The sequence below is a fragment of the Oncorhynchus kisutch genome, linkage group LG11, assembly GCF_002021735.2.
Source record: "Oncorhynchus kisutch isolate 150728-3 linkage group LG11, Okis_V2, whole genome shotgun sequence".
Classification (NCBI taxonomy): Eukaryota; Metazoa; Chordata; class Actinopteri; order Salmoniformes; family Salmonidae; genus Oncorhynchus; species Oncorhynchus kisutch.
This window is the reverse complement of record NC_034184.2, coordinates 17968065-17985686: the sequence shown is the minus strand read 5'-3', so window position 1 is coordinate 17985686 and position 17622 is coordinate 17968065. Positions and strand designations below refer to the sequence as shown.

Genomic DNA, 17622 nt, shown 5'->3' with positions numbered 1-17622 from the left:
TGTCTTTATTTTTACTATTTTCTACACTGTAGAAAAATAGCTAAGACATCCAAACTATGAAATGACACATGGAATCATGTAATAATATATTTTTTTAAACGGTTAAACAAATCTAAATATATTTTGAGATTCTTCAAAGTAGCCATCCGTTGCATTGATGACAGCTTTGCACACTCTTGGCATTCTCTCAACCAGCTTCACCTGGAATGCTTTTTCCAACAGTCTTGAAGGAGTTTCTACATAAACTGAGCACTTGTTGAATGCTTTTCCTTCCCGCTGTGGTCCAACTCTTCCCAAACCATCTCAAATAGGTTAAGGTCAGGTGATTGTGGAGGCCAGGTCATCTGATGGAGCACTCCATCACTCTCCTTCTTGGTCAAATAGCCCTTACACAGCCTGGAGGTGTGTTGGGTCATTCTCCTGTTGAAAAACAAATGATAGTCCCACTAAGCACAAACCAGTTGGGATGGTGTATCACTGCAGAATGCTGTGGTAACCATGCTGGTTAAGTGTGCCTTGAATTCTAAATAAATCAGTGTCACCAGCAAAGCACCCCACACCATCACCTCCATGCTTCACGGTGGGAACCACAAATGCAAAGATCATCCATTCACGTACCCTGCATCACAGAAACAGCGGTTAGAAAAAGACATATTTCCACCGGTCTAATTTCCATTGCTCATGTTTATTGGTCTCTTCTTATTTGGGTCCTTTAGTAGTTATTTCTTTGCAGCAATTTGACCATGAAGACCTGATTCACGCAATCTCCTCTGAACAGTTGACATTGAGATGTGTCTGTTACTTGAACTCTGAAGAACTTATTTGGGCTGCAATCTGAGGTGCTGCTAATCTAATTACTTTATCCTCGGCAGCAGAGGCAACTCTGTGTCTTCCTTTCCTGTGGCGGTCCTCATGAGAGCCAGCTTTATCATAGCGAGATGAACTTCTGGCGCCGACAGATGGCCGCCTCGCTTCGCGTTCCTAGGAAACTATGCAGTTTTTTGTTTGTTTACGTGTTATTTCTTACATTAGTACCCCAGGTCATCTTAGGTTTCATTACATACAGTCGAGAAGAACTACTAAACATAAGAGCAGCGTCAACTCACCATCAGTACGAGAATATGACTTTCGCGAAGCGGATCTTGTGTTCTGCCTTTCACCCAGGACAACGGAATGGATCCCAGCCGGCGACCCAAAAAACGACTTCATAAAAGGGGAAAACGGAGCCGTCTTCTGGTCAGATTCCGGAGACGGGCACATCATGCACCACTCCCTAGCATTCTTCTCGCCAATGTCCAGTCTCTTGACAACAAGGTTGATGAAATCCGAGCACGGGTAGCATTCCAGAGGGACATCAGAGTCTGTAACGTTCTTTGCTTCACGGAAACATGGCTCACTGGAGAGACGCTATCGGAATCGGTGCAGCCAGCTGGTTTCTCCACGCATCGCGCAGACAAAAACAAACATCTTTCTGGTAAGAAGAGGGGCGGGGGCGTATGCTTCATGGTTAACGTGACGTGATCATAACAACATACAGGTACTCAAGTCCTTCTGTTCACCTGATTTAGAATTCCTCACAATCAAATGTCGACCGCATTATCTACCAAGAGAATTCTCTTCGATTATAATCACAGCCGTATATATTCCCCCCCAAGCAGACACATCGATGGCTCTGAACGAACTTTATTTGACTCTTTGCAAACTGGAATCCATTTATCCGGAGGCTGCATTCATTTTAGCTGGGGATTTTAACAAGGCTAATCTGAAAACAAGACTCCCTAAATTGTATCAGCATATCGATTGCGCAACCAGGCAGGAAAAACCTTGGATCACTGCTATTCTAACTTCCGCGGCGCATATAAGGCCCTGCCCCGCCCCCCTTTCGGAAAAGCTGACCACGACTCCATTTAGTTGATCCCTGCCTACAGACAGAAACTAAAACAAGAAGCTCCCGCGCTGAGGTCTGTTCAACGCTGGTCCGACCAATCTGATTCCACACTCCAAGACTGCTTCCATCACGTGGACTGGGATATGTTTTGTATTGCGTCAGACAACAACATTGACGAATACGCTGATTCGGTGAGCGAGTTCATTAGAACGTGTGTTGAAGATGTCGTTCCCATAGCAACGATTAAAACATTCCCAAACCAGAAACCGTGGATTGATGGCAGCATTCGTGTGAAACTGAAAGCCCGAACCACTGCTTTTAATCAGGGCAAGGTGACCGGAAACATGACCGAATACAAACAGTGTAACTATTCCCTCCACAAGGCAATTAAACAAGCTAAGCGTCAGTATAGAGACAAAGTAGAATCTCAATTCAACGGCTCAGACACAAGAGGTATGTGGCAGGGTCTACAGTCAATCACGGATTACAAAAAGAAAACCAGCCCAGTCACGGACCAGGATGTCTTGCTCCCAGGCAGACTAAATAACTTTTTTGCCCGCTTTGAGGACAATACAGTGCCACTGACACGGCCCGCAACTAAAACATGCGGACTCTCCTTCACTGGAGCCGACGTGAGGAAAACATTTAAACGTGTCAACCCTCGCAAGGCTGCAGGCCCAGACGGCATCCCCAGCCACGCCCTCAGAGCATGCGCAGACAAGCTGGCTGGTGTGTTTACGGACATATTCAATCAATCCCTATCCCAGTCTGTTGTTCCCACATGCTTCAAGAGGGCCACCATTGTTCCTGTTCCCAAGAAAGCTAAGGTAACTGAGCTAAACGACTACCGTAGCACTCACTTCCGCCATCATGAAGTGCTTTGAGAGACTAGTCAAGGACCATATCACCTCCACCCTACCTGACACCCTAGACCCACTCCAATTTGCTTACCGCCCAAATAGGTCCACAGACGATGCAATCTCAACCACACTGCACACTGCCCTAACCCATCTGGACAAGAGGAATACCTATGTGAGAATGCTGTTCATCGACTACAGCTCGGCATTTAACACCATAGTGCCCTCCAAGCTCGTCATCAAGCTCGAGACCCTGGGTCTCGACCCCGCCCTGTGCAACTGGGTACTGGACTTCCTGACGGGCCGCCCCCAGGTGGTGAGGGTAGGCAACAACATTTCCACCCCGCTGATCCTCAACACTGGGGCCCCACAAGGGTGCGTTCTGAGCCCTCTCCTGTACTCCCTGTTCACCCACGACTGCATGGCCACGCACGCCTCCAACTCAATCATAAGTTTGCGGACGACACAACAGTGGTAGGCTTGATTACCAACAACGACGAGACGGCCTACAGGGAGGAGGTGAGGGCCCTCGGAGTGTGGTATCAGGAAAATAACCTCACACTCAACGTCAACAAAACTAAGGAGATGATTGTGGACTTCAGGAAACAGCAGAGGGAACACCCCCCTATCCACATTGATGGAACAGTAGTGGAGAGGGTAGTAAGTTAAGTTCCTCGGCGTACACATCAGACAAACTGAATTGGTCCACCCACACAGACAGCATCGTGAAGGCGCAGCAGCGCCTCTTCAACCTCAGGAGGCTGAAGAAATTTGGCTGTCACCAAAAGCACTCACAAACTTCTACAGATGCACAATCGAGAGCATCCTGTCGGGCTGTATCACCGCCTGGTACGGCAACTGCTCCGCCCACAACCGTAAGGCTCTCCAGAGGGCAGTGAGGTCTGCACAATGCATCACCGGGGGCAAACTACCTGCCCTCCAGGACACCTACACCACCCGATGTCACAGGAAGGCCATAAAGATCATCAAGGACAACAACCACCCGAGCCACTGCCTGTTCACCCCGCTATCATCCAGAAGGCGAGGTCAGTACAGGTGCATCAAAGCTGGGACCGAGAGACTGAAAAACAGCTTCTATCTCAAGGCCATCAGACTGTTAAACAGCCACCACTAACATTGAGTGGCTGCTGCCAACACACTGACTCAACTCCAGCCACTTTAATAATGGGAATTGATGGGAAATTATGTAAAATATATCACTAGCCACTTTAAACAATGCTACCTAATATAATGTTTACATACCCTACATTATTCATCTCATATGTATATACTGTACTCTATATCATCTACTGCATCTTTATGTAATACATGTAATACATGTATCACTAGCCACTTTAACTATGCCACTTTGTTTACATACTCATCTCATATGTATATACTGCACTCAATACCATCCACTCATTCATATATCTTTATGTACATATTCTTTATCCCCTTACACTTGTGTCTATAAGGTAGTAGTTTTGGAATTGTTAGCTAGATTACTTGTTGGTTATTACTGCATTGTCGGAACTAGAAGCACAAGCATTTCGCTACACTCGCATTAACATCTGCTAATCATGTGTATGTGACAAATAAAATTTGATTTGATCGTTTATAAGATTGCACTTGAAAAAACTTTCAAAGTTCTTGAACTTTTCCAGATTGACAGACCTTCAGGTCTCAAAGTAATGGACTGAATTTCTATTTTCTTATTTGAGCTGTTCTTGCCATAATATGGACTTGGCATTTTACCAAATAGGGCTATCTTCTGTATACCACCCCTACATTGTCACAACATAACTAATTAGCTCAAACGCATTAAGGAAAGAAATTCCACATTTGACCTGTTAATAAGGCACACCTGCTAATTGAAATGCATTCCAGGTGACTACCTCATGAAGCTGGTTGAGAGAATGCCAAGAGTGTGCAAAGTTGTCATTAAGGCAAAGGGTGGCTACTTTGAAGAATCTCAAATATATTTCAATTTGTTTAACAATTTTTTGGTTACTGCATGATTCCATGCGTGTTACTTCCTAGTTTTGATGTCTTGATTGTTCTACAATGTAGAAAATAGTTTTTTTTTTTAAGGAAAATCCTGGAATGAGCAGGTGTCCAAACTCTTGACTAGTACTGTATGTCAAGACTTGGAAATGGCTGTCAAGCAATGATCAACAACCAACTTGACAGAGCTTGAAGAATATTAAAAAGAACAATGTGCAAATATTGTACAATCCAGGTGTGCAAAATTCTTAAGAGACTTACCCAGAAAGACTCAAAGCTGTAATCGCTGCCAAAGGTGATTCAAACATGTATTGACTCAGGGGTGTGAATACTTATGTAAGTTAGATATTTCTGTATTTCATTTTCTATAAATTAGCAAAAATTATAAACACTTGTTTTCACTTTGTCATTAGGGGGTATTGAGTAGATGGGTGATAAAAAAAAAAATATTTCATCCAATCTGAATTTAGGCTGTAACAACAAAATGTGGAATAAGTCAAGGGATATGAATACTTTGGAAGGCACTGTATTTTAAAGTGAGTAAAAGTACACTACATGACCAAAAGTATGTGAATGCCTGCACGTTGAACATTTAATTCCAAAATCATGGGCATTGAAATTAAGCTGGTCCCCCCTTCGCTGCTATAACATCCTCCACTCTTCTGGGAAGGCTTTCCACTAGATGTTGGAACATTGCTGCGGGGACTTGCTCTATGGCCCTCACTTTGTGCACCAGGGCATTGTCATGCTGAAACAGGATAAGGCCATCCCCAAACTGTTGCCATAAAGTTGGAAGCACAGAATCGTCTAGAATGTCAGTGTATGCTGTAGCATTAAGATTTCCCTTCACTGGACTTAAGGGGCCTAGCCCAAACCATAAAAAAACCCAGCCTCACATTATTATTCTTCCTCCACCAAAATGTACCATTGGCACTATGCATTGGGGCAGGTAGCGTTCTTCTGGCATTCACTAAACCCAGATTCATCCGTCAGACTGCCAGATGGTGAAGCGTTATTATGTAAAGCGTGTAATGTATTTAACCACCATCAAAGACATTCTCAGGAAAAACATCCTGACGACTACGACACTAATCACTTCCACATTGGACAAACGGGGTGATAATCTGAACCTTTTGTAGCGTGACAACAAACCAAAACATTGTGCTTGAATGTGTTTAGTGTGTGCGCGAATCTGTATGTGTGGAAAAGAGTGTGTGTGGCATTACAGTACTTACTCTGAGAGGCATGACCTCGTTGGTGACCAGAAAGATGAGTAGGTGAAAATCTGACACAATGTCCAAGAATACAGTGGAGGTGCACTGGGACAGGTACGTAGCTAAACTGTGGAAGTCCTGTGACACACACAGAAAGGGGAAAACATGGAATATGATCGAGAGTAATAATTTCCTATAACCCCCCATAGCCCAGGGACTCTAAACATGGGCATTCATTTTCATTGGCAGAGTTACATGTGATCAGGTCAGGTTGAAACATAGCAGAAATGATGGCTGTTGCCAAAGAGGGTTATAGGGTCAGGGGGGAAATGACAGAGCCTATTGAAAGCTCTGAGACAGAGAGAAGTATGTAGGTCACTATTTGGCTACTGAAGCAAACTAAATATAATATTTTATTTGTTACTGTGGGTGTGTTATTGAGCAAGTCTCTCCCAGGATGTGTCTGTTCTCTATGGGGAAACGTTGTGTGGAGCAGAATGGTATGCGTGTGATAATGATTACCTGTGTCTCTCCCAGGATGTCTCTGTTCTCAATGGGGAAGCGTTGTGTGGAGCAGAAGGTGTACTGGGGGTCCTTGGGGAACGTGGTGGTTATCTGGATGGAGATGGAAGGAAGGAGAGCGAAGAAGAAGAGTTGACTGACTGGAAACGAGTTAGATCTTTGAGAGCCTTCCCTCTGACATCAGTGAGATGTAGAGCCAAGAAAACAGATGTCAATATGAAAACAGAATACAAGAAGGAATTAAGTGCTCTCAGATGGTAATAAATATTTGGCAAGTTATCTAGTTCTCTTTATTTTCTCTGGCTCATCATTGGCTAGCACCACCCCAGGGTGAGGTGGTAGATGTATGGCTGCATGGCATGGAGATGCCAACATTTTATGACATTGTGGAAAGAGGAAGACATCATCCAGACATCATTGGGCAAAGTTTCGGTTTGACCATTTAGTTGTTCGTAAACACACACAGCAATCAAAATGTTCTGAAAACAACATGTGTATATGAACTTGCTAGTTGGAAGGCATGGGGAATGTAAATGGAATAATATTGATTGACAGAGGCTTATTTTAGTTGACTGGCCCTGCTAAGTTTGCTAAACACTAAAACCTGCCCTACCGCTACTCATCACAACATGTCATTGATGAATTACCTACAGTGCCTTCAGAAAGTATTAATAACCTTCGACTTATTTCACATTTTGTTGAGTTGGGGAAAAATAATGACAAAGTGAAAACATTTTTTAGAAATATTTCCACATTTATTGAAAATTAAATACAGAAATATCTAATTTACAGAAGTATTCACACCCCTGAGGTAATACATGTTTGAATCACATTTGGCAGCAATTACAGCTGAGTCTTTCTGGGTAAGTCTCTAAGAGCTCTCCACACCTGTATTGTGCAACACTTGCAAAATGTTATTTAGAAAATTCTTCAAGCGGTCACATAGGTTGTCTGGCAATGATCAACCATTCTCAGGTTTTGCCATAGATTTAAGAAAATATAAGTAAAAAATGTAACACGGCAACTCAGGAATGTTTACTGTCTTCAGGGTAAGCAACAATGATTTGGCCTGATGTTTAAGGTTATTGCCCTGCTGAAAGGGGAATTAATCTCCCAGTGTCTGGTGAAAAGCAGATTAAACCAGGTTTCCTCTAGGATTTTGCCTGTGCTTCACTCCATTACGTTTATTTTTTACTCTGAAAAACTTCCCAGTCCTTAACTTCAAGAATATCCATAAAACAATGCAGCCACCAATATGCTTGAAAATATGAAGAGAGGTATTCAGTAATGTGTTGTATTTGCCCCAAACGTAACACTGTATTCAGGACAAAAAGTGAATTGCTTTGCCACATTTTTTTCAGTATTACTTTATTACTTTGTATTGGAATATTTGTGCTGTTTACAGGCTTCCTTTTCACTGTCAATTAGGTTAGCATTGTGCACTAAACTACAATGTTGATCCATCCTCAATTCTCTCCTATCACAGCCATTAACACTTCCTCTCCTTCAACGGAGTCAGGAAAGATGACTGTATCACTGTAAAGACCATTCAAAGCGTAATTAATAACTTGATCAAAGGGATATTCAATGTCTGATTTTTTACCTAACTTCATTGCCGGCAATATTAGACTTTAAAAGCGATCATACACTGTTTACCAGGGGGCAGGGATATCAACGTAAAAGCTAATCTGAAGATGGTGCTGGCTGAGGCTAAAACTAGCGAGTGTAGATGGTATAGGGATATTGTTATCCACGTTGGCACCAACAGGGTTAGGATCAAACAGGTCACAAAGGGCAACATAGCTTCATGTAAATCAGCTAGAAAGACGTGTTGGCATTGAGTAATTGTCTCTGGGCCCCAGTTAAGGGGAGTGATGAGCTCTACAGCAGACTCGCACAACACTGGGCTACCTGGGTCGGCAGGTAGCCTAGTGGTTAGAGCATTGGGCAGGTAACCTAAAGGTTGCTAGATCGGTTGCTAAAGGTTGGAACCTAAAGGTTGCTAGATCGAATCCCCGAGCTGACACGGTAAACATCTGTCAACTGTGAACAAGGCCGTTAACCCACTGTTCCTAGGCCTTCAATGTAAATAAGAATTTGTTCTTAACTGACTTGCCTAGTTAAATAAAGGTTAAATAAAAATAAATAAATACTAAAATTGCTGGTTGAAAACTTTTCTGCCCCTCCCAAAATATAGAATTTGTAGATAACTGGCCCTCTTTCTAGGGGCAAAACCTGCTGAGGAATGACCAACTCCATCCAAGCTGGAGGGGTGCTATCAACAGAGAGCCCCGTCTAACTCTTCTAGCTCCACAAGGAGATAGGGTGCAGGCCAGGCAGCAGGCGGTTAAGCCAGCCTGCCAGCTTAGTGGAGTCTGACACTAGCAGTCAGTGCTATACTCTACTAGAGTGGGTTGAGTCACTGACGTGATCTTCCGGTCTGGAGATATTCGTGGGCTATACTCAGCCTTGGCTCAGGGTAGAAAGTTGGTAGTCTGTTGGCACAGCCAGAAGAGGACTGGCCACCCCACATAGCCTGGTTCCTCTCTAGGTTTCTTCCTAAGTTTTGGCCTTTCTAGGGAGTTTTTCCTAGCCACCATGCTTCTACACCTGCATTGCTTGCTGTTTGGGGTTTTAGGCTGAGTTTCTGTAGAGCACTTTGAGATATCAGCTGATGTACGAAGGGCTATATAAATAAATTTGATTTGATTTGATTTTGATTTGATATCCCTCTAGTGGTGTGGGGGCTGTGCTTTGGCAAAGTGGGTGGGGTTATATCCTGCCAGGTTGGCCCTGTCCGGGGGTATTGTTAGACATGGCCACAGGGTCCCTTGACCCCCCGTGTCAGCCTCCATTATCTATGCTGCAATAGTCTATGTGCCGGGGGTTAGGGTCACCCAGCCGATGAAGTTCTCCTGTCTTCTGGTTCCCTCTCTTCATCCCTCCCTGCACCTGCCGTCTCAACTTCTGAAAGCTCACTTATGAAAAGCCAACAGACAACTCCTGAGGTGCTGACCTGTTGCACCCTCTACAACCACTAATTATTATTTGACCCTGCTGGTCATCTATGAATGTTTAAACATCTTGAAGGACGATCTGGCCTTAACAGCCATGTACTCTTACAATCTCAAACCCAGCACAGCCAGAAGAGGTCTGTCCACCCCTCAGAGCCTGGTTTCTTCCTAGGTTACTGCCTTTATAGGCACTTTTTCCCTAGCCACCGTGCTTCTACATCTGCATTGCTTGCTGTTTGGGGTTTTAGACTGGGTTTCTGTACAAACACTTTGTGACGTCTGCTGATGTTTATAAATACATTTATAAATGCACTGCTTGTCTGAGGGACATTACAGAAAACTGCATGTGAGTGGTAGAGAAATTAGGTAGTCTTTCAAATATTTTTTTTTATACATTATTGCAGAGTAAGCCCATGCAACTTAGGTGACTTGTTAGACAAATTTGTATTACTTGAACTTATTTCAAGCTTGCCATAACAAAAGGGTTCGAATACTTATTGAATGAAAACATTTCCTCTTTTCATTTTTAATTAATTTGTAAAGATTTCTAAAAACATAATTCCACTAACATTATGGGTATTATGTGTAGGCCAGTAACAAAATCTAAACTTTAACTTCAGGCTGTAACAGCAAATTATGGGGAAAAATTGAAGGTGTGAATACTTTCTGTAGGCACTGTATATGCAAGAACTTGTTCAATCTAGGGGTGTGAACGTTTAAACAAAGTTAGGATGCTTGAAATTAGGAAAGATTCCTAACCGAAAACCCCTTCTTTTTTTTTACGTAGATGCAGAAAGTAAACAGCTTGGTGGATCAATTTCCACAACAACTAAGAGCGTTGAAGGGGAAGGCTTAACTTTTCCACTGCTTTGGTGCCCTGGCTACCAAGCTGTGAACAGCTTGAAGTGAACCTGTACACATACTGTGTGTGACTGTGTGAGAGCCAAGTGTTGCATCTCGCTAATCTCAATATCCCAGCCTATTCATTGATGATAGGCCATGCTTCATTGAAGTTATGAGACATTGCAAGCCAATAAAGTGTGACATACAGCCTTCCATTGCGAGATACAGCACGGTTTTGACTGTTGGCCATCCTGCCTAAACTGCGCCCACCCCTGCGCTCGCCGTCCCTTGCTAGCTTGTTATGAAAGACGCAAGTGTTTGTGTTCTCGGAAGTACGGCAACTAATCAGTCTCCACCGTTCCAAAAATACAGAATCTTAGGAGTAAAATCTTAGCACTCAGAAATGGGAGTCGACGTGCAAGGAGTTTAGGAATCAATTATTTTGGAGTCGACTCTCCACCACTACGTCATCATCGTTAACAGTTGGGAAAATGGAGAATAGAAAGGCAAGCGACAGCAGCGAAGTCCTGTATGGCAATCCTTTGAGAAGTTAAATGAGAAGGAAATTGAGATAAAGTAGTACAGGTACAATGGTTAACCATGTTGCTGACAGCAACAATGAATTCACATGGAATTTTATGAATTTCTCTTCTTGTTTTAACGGAAACATCGGGGGGAAAAAATCTATCATACTCACGTCTATAATAAGGTACTCCACGGGAAGAGGCCGGGCTAGATATGTGATGTCGTTGCCAAATTTATCTTTGTCCTGTTGAGGGGAAGAACAATCATCAATGGAGAGAAAAATGGGAATACTGTAGCAAAAAAGGTGCACGGTGTTTCCTCCGACACATTGGTGCGGCTGGCTTCCGGGTTAAGTGGGTATGTGCCAAGAAGCAGTGCGGCTTGGTTGGGTTTCGGAGGATGCACGGCTCTCGACCTTCGCCTCTCCCGAGTCCGTACGGGAGTTGCAGCGATGAGACAAGACTCACTACCAATTGGATACCACGAAATTGGGGCAAAACAGGGTAAAATAAATAAATAATTAAAATACAGAAAAATGAGTTTCCTTAGCATTTTCAACTGTACTGATGGTTTTATCACTAAACATGTTGCGTTATATAGCGAATGTGTCCACTCTGGTCTTGGCACATGCGCTCTAGCCAACAGCTGGCAGATACAGTGAGGGTAATAGCCTACATGATGAGAATATTATGGACAGAAAAATATTGATTTTAAATTTGTCAAATGGCAGCCAAGCATGTCACCAGAATAAGACCCTCAATATTTATTAGAAAGGAGCATCAAGCTCATCACCTTGCACTTTCACCACGCTGTGAAGTTCATAACTTATTTAATCTGTAGCCTAATAAACTGCATGCTTTCCTGAGTCATAGTGGGAGGATCATACCATATCATCACGTGACTCCAAGTTTACTTCGATATGATGGTTGATTATATCAATAGACACAAAGGCATATCCACAGCCAATTCGCGCATAATTAATTACAGACAAAGATCCCATGTCGAACTAACAAATTATCTGTCAGCATTTATAAAATTGTACTGATACTTCCCGTTTCCATCACAGCTGTCGTGTTTAAAAATAAAAAAATTATACGGTATGACTTTACTTGAATAAAAACTATAAATGGAAACGTGGTTAGTAATAGAAATAAAAGTGCTGAAAACATGTTGGCTCACTATTTAAAATTAAGAACAAATTATAGGATGAAAAATCCTGGAGTTCTGGAGCAGGTACAACTGACTAGCGCTAGCTAACGCTACCTAGCAAAAATAAACAATCAATTCTTGGAGTCAAAGTCTCGAAATATCGTCCAAAATAATATTGCGATGTAACAGTATAGCAATATTTCCAGCCAACACTATTGGCTAGCTCCATTTATTCATACCATAGCCACATCCATTTACTGATCAACTGAATAATTTCACTTAATTGAAGCATAATAAACTTCAATCAAGCATGTCAACGTTTGTTCCTTTAGTTTCAGCCAAAATAAAATGTTTGGTGAACTAAAATGACAAATGGTCTGTTAGTGGTGAGAAAGAAAAGGTAGTGACTTTGAGTGCAGTGTCTTTCAGAGTTTGAGCTTTTGAGAAGTTTAGACAGTCTAAGAATGCGTGTGTGTGTTCCTGTACCTTGTAGAAGACGTCCGGTACATACTGCTCTGTGCTGGACTCTTTAGCGTAGCCCAGCTCGGGGGCGTCTCGGCAGGGCAGTAGGCACTCGTCCCTCACCAGGGCCATGCACTGGTTAGACACCTGGTAACCCTCAAAGTGCACCTGGTTATCAGGACCACCTGGCGGGTAACACAGAGTCCGACTGGGGGTTGATACCACCGTTGGTCAAAGACCATAGGATTTGTTTTATATATTTCTTTAATTTATAACCTATGTGGTGATGCTGTACTGTTAAGTTTGAGAGGAGATGCAAGACGAATTTCGCAAAACGGACACAAATAAAGTATATAGGAGTGGTAAGACAGCACAAAACAATCTAGGACCAGGCTAGGGATTTCCTGATCTATGAATATCAAAAGATCAGGGAATACCAATCATCACTCAATCTTATGTAAACAGATTGCTCTTTTAGACAGTAGCGCAGGCCCAGGATAGCAAAATATACACAGTGCATTCGGAAAGTATTCAGATCCCTTCACTTTTTGTTACGTTGCGGCCTTGTTCAAAAATGTATTTAAAAAAAATGTCCCTCGTCAATTTATAAAACAACAGAAAGATCCCATAAGTATTCAGACCATTTACTAAGTACTTTGTTGAAGCACATTTGGCAGCCTCAAATCTTCTTGGGTATGACGCTACAAGCTTGGCACACCTGTATTTGTGTGTTTCTCCCATTCTTCTCTGCATATCCTCTCAAGCGCCGTCAGGTTGGATGGGGAGTATCGCTGAATAGCAACTTTCAGGTCTCTCCAGAGATGTTTGATCTGGGCTCTGGCTGGGCCACTCAAGGACAGACTTGTCCCGAAGCCACTACTGCGTTGCCTTGGCTGTGTGCTTAGGATCGTTGTGCTGTTGGAAGGTGAACCTTTAACCCCAGTCTCAGGTCCTGAACACTGTGGAGCAGGTTAATCATCAAGGATCTCTGTACTTTCCCTCGATCCTGACTAGTCTCCCAGTCCTTGATGATGCTTCACCGTATGCATGGTGCCAGGTTTCCTCCAGACATGACACTTGGCATTCATCAGACCAGAGAATCTTGTTTCTCATGGTCTGAGAGACCTTTAGGTACCCTTTGGCAAACTCCAAGCAGGCTGTCATTTGCCTTTACTGAGGAGTGGCTTCCATCTGGCCACTCGACCATAAACGCCTGATTGGTGGAGTGCTGCAGAGATGGTTGACCTTCTGGAAAGTTCTCCCATCTCCACAGAGGAACTATGGAGCTCTGTCAGAGTGACCATCGGGTTCTTGGTTACCTCCCTGACCAAGGCCCTTCTCACCTGATTGCGCAGTTTGGCCGGGCGGCCAGCACTAGGAAGAGTCTTGGTGGTTCCAAACTTCTTCCATTTAAGAATGATAAAGGCCACCGTGTTCTTGGGGCCCTTCAATGCTGCAGACATGTTTTGGTATCCTTCCCCAGATCTGTGCCTAGACACAATCCTGTCACGGATCTCTACGGACAATTCCTTCGACCTCAGCATGTTTTTTGACATGCATTGTCAACTGTGGTACCTTATAAAGACAGGTGCGTGTTTTTACAAATCATGTCCAATCAATATAATATATCACAGGTGGTATCCATTTAAATTGTAAAAACATCTCAAGAACGATCAATGGACAGGATGCACCTGAGCTCAATTTCAAGTCTCATAGCAAAGTGTCTGAATACTTATTTACATAAGGTACCCAGGCTTTTTTTTTTTTTATACATTGGCAAAAAAATTCTAAAAACCTGTTTTGGCTTTGTCATTATGGGGGTATTGTGTGTAGATTGCTGAGTATTATTTTTTTTTTATTCAACCCATTTTGGAATAAGGCTGTAACGTAACAAAATGTGGAAAAGGTCAAGGGGCCTGAATACTTTCCAAATGCACTGTATGTAAAAACAAACAGTTTTATTGTCACATACACCAGATAGGTTCAGAGAAAATATGTTTTACAGGGTCAGTCATAAAGCAAATTAGGGTTAAGTGGCTTGCCCAAAGGCACCGACAGATTTTTCATCTTGTCTGCTCGGTCACTGACCCAACGCTCTAACCGCTAGGCTTAGAGTGAGCCACAGGTAGCCTAGTTAGGTGAGCCATGGGTAGCTAGCGTACCTGTGGCCGCCACAGTGATAAACTTGGACCCAAAGTGTCCGTCGGGTGATAGTCTGCAGGGGTTAGACTGTTGGTTCTGGAAGTGTCCAGCCGTGATGCACTCCTCTGCACTCAGGAAATACGAGTCCTACACAGACAAGATTAAACATTTTAATTATCAAAGAAATAAAGAAGTCGGATATTTCAGCTTTGTCCACCTAGAGTCGTCTAGATTCATTCACAAAACTAATGCTGTGCGTTAGGCTATTCCCTGGTATTTCGCAATTCTGGTTTACAGGTTAAGGTTATAGTGCTTGTCCAGGCAGTGTATGGATGTGTTCTCACCTTGTTCCTGGTGTATTTAACTGTTCCTATCCTGGTGTCCTCAGAGAGCAGGTCAGTGAATATCCACCCCACCTACAGTAAAGACAACACAGGAAGACAGTCAGTAGAACACCATCCCAGCCAAACTTTAAGAACCTTTATGAGTAGCACTTCACTGCGGCGGAACTCCCGGCCTCAGACCCCAAGGCGGCAGATGTTGGCAGAAGACTGCCTCCTTAGGAATGGTAGGCTATAGTCTTATGGGTACTTGGTAATTGGCTCCTCTTCAATAGAAATAGATTTTAAATGTACAGTCAGGGATTCTGGCTTCTTAATCTTGTTTGGTGACAAAAATCTAAATAATTCAATTGCTGGATGCAATGTAGAAGTCTAGCCTACTGTATTTGGAATATGAAACAACTAAACTAGGCTTATATAATCACAGACAGGACAGGACAGACAGGAGACAGACATAACTGCCAAAATAAAGGAAACACTTGAGTAAATGAGGGATACAATGTACTTTCCACATGGGTGCAGTTCTTAAGTTAATTAACAAGTAACATCCCATCAATGCATAAAAATGTCCAGTTGCCCATTATTTTGGCTACCATGGCTAGAAGAGAGTTTGTGACTTTGAAAGAGGGGTCTCAAAGGAGTATAGGGGGTTTAAAACTTCTTCGGGATCGATTTCCCGTCCACGGGACGGTTAAGCTAACGTAGGCTAATGCGATTAGCATGAGGTTGTAAGTAACGAGAACATTTCCCAGGACATAGACATATCTCATATTGGCAGAAAGCTTACATTCGTGTTAATCGAACTGCACTGTCGAATTTACAGTAGCTATTACAGTGAAAGAAACTCATGCTATTGTTTGAGGAGAGTGCACAACTTTGAACATGAAGTCATTAATAACTTGCGTGCCAGAGCGGAGACAGATTTTCTCTCCTTGCCCAAGTTATCTTATTGGTTCAGCTCCAGCTTCAGACGGTTGAGTCAAAACCCACAACTAAAAGCCTCTTTTGCATATTTTAGAGTAGTTATTCCTCAAAATGTGTGTATGGTACACAAAATGAGCACAGGTTGGCAGATCTGCCATCCAATGAAAATAACACAGTTTGATCGGACCACACGTTACATGAGACATTGAAGTTGTACAACACATAACATGTAGGCTATTGTGATACGTTCGTCGAGTACATTTGTTACAAGCAAACTCTTGCCCACAAGATACAACATAAAAACTCAACACTTTTGATTGTAATGCAATTTCCTACCAGAGAAATCATACTGGTTGTGTAAGCTCTACACATTACACCATGGCCTGGTCTAGTGGCATATGGAAGTTGTTTAAGCCATCATCCTGAGAAGACTGACGAATCCAAAGAATTGATTAGAGCCTCATGGCCCGAGAGAATAAAGCTCCATCCCAAAATGGTCAAAAGAAGTTCAGACTATATAGGGAATAAGGTACCATTAGGGACGCAGTCATAGACCCTCCACCACTCGATGTCTCTGGCCAGTTGGTTAGGCTGTACCGTAGTTGCCAGACACACTAGATAGGAGCAGGCTGTCCTGTATTTAGCTGAGTTCAAGCTTACTGCTTGAACCCAGATGTTCCTCTTTACCTCTTCCTGACAGGAAGGAGTTAGGTGGTGTAGGTGGGGAAGGATAGTACCAATCAGACGATAATCTGTTTAGTTGTTACGTCCAGGGGTATCTTTTGATTCAACAAAGTGAAACAAAAAATGTTCTACAGAAAATAGCTTTCTTTTCATTAAATTACAGAAGTGCAATGCTATTTGGCTAGCAGCCCCACAAGTAGATGAGCGTACAGTGAAAAGGCAAAAAAAATAATTTGCAAAAGAATATGCTTGCTCATCATATTTTTAATGTTTATGATATGTATCCAGCTACATTTCCAAATGTTTTGCTTGAAGTTAACCTTGCATTTTACCAGAGAAGTAGGCTACAGTTGTGGCAAAAAGTTGAGAATGACACAAATATTAATTTTCACAAAGTCTGCTGCTTCAATGTCTTTAGATATTTTTGTCAGGTGTTACTATGGAATACTGAAGTATAATTACAAGCATTTCATAAGTGTCAAAGGCTTTTATTGACAATTACATGAAGTTGATGCAAAGAGTCAATATTTGCAGTGCTGACCCTTATTTTTCAAGACCTCTGCAATCCGCCCTGGCATGCTGTCAATTAACTTCTGGGCCACATCCTGACTGATGGCAGCACATTCTTGCATAATCAATGCTTGGAGTTTGTCAGCATTTGTGGGATTTTGTTTGTCCACCCGCCTGTTGAGGATGACCACAAGTTCTCAATGGGATTAAGGTCTGGGGAGTTTCCTGGCCATGGACACAAAATATCGTTGTTTTTTCCCCCCGAGCTACTTATCACTTTTGCCTTATGGCAAGGTGCTGGAAAAGGCATTGTTCGTCACCAAACTGTTCCTGGATAGTTGGGAGAAGTTGCTCTCGTAGGATGTGTTGGTACCATTCTTTATTCATGGCTGTGTTCTTAAGCAAAATTGTGAGTGAGCCCACTCCCTTGGCGGAGAAGCAACCCCACACATGAATGGTCTCAGGATGCTTTACTGTTGGCATGACACAGGACTGATGGTAGCGCTCACCTTGTTTGGGGCATCCGGAAAAAAGCTTGTCCGG

At 42.8% G+C, this 17622-nt stretch overlaps 1 protein-coding gene across 1 annotated transcript in view; it reads right to left on the bottom strand.

Annotated features, from left to right (window-relative positions):
* The window catches only part of LOC109899926 (nuclear protein localization protein 4 homolog), a 37637-nt gene that overhangs the window by 3322 nt on the left and 16693 nt on the right, over positions 1-17622 (bottom strand). Inside the window, exons 10-15 of the mRNA XM_031835398.1 lie at positions 14965-15036; positions 14641-14767; positions 12503-12663; positions 11040-11111; positions 6486-6578; positions 5985-6101 (exon numbers count right to left, since the gene is read on the bottom strand). Of these exons, the coding sequence (XP_031691258.1) occupies positions 5985-6101; positions 6486-6578; positions 11040-11111; positions 12503-12663; positions 14641-14767; positions 14965-15036 (642 nt within the window). The remainder of the gene's footprint in view (positions 1-5984; positions 6102-6485; positions 6579-11039; positions 11112-12502; positions 12664-14640; positions 14768-14964; positions 15037-17622) is intronic.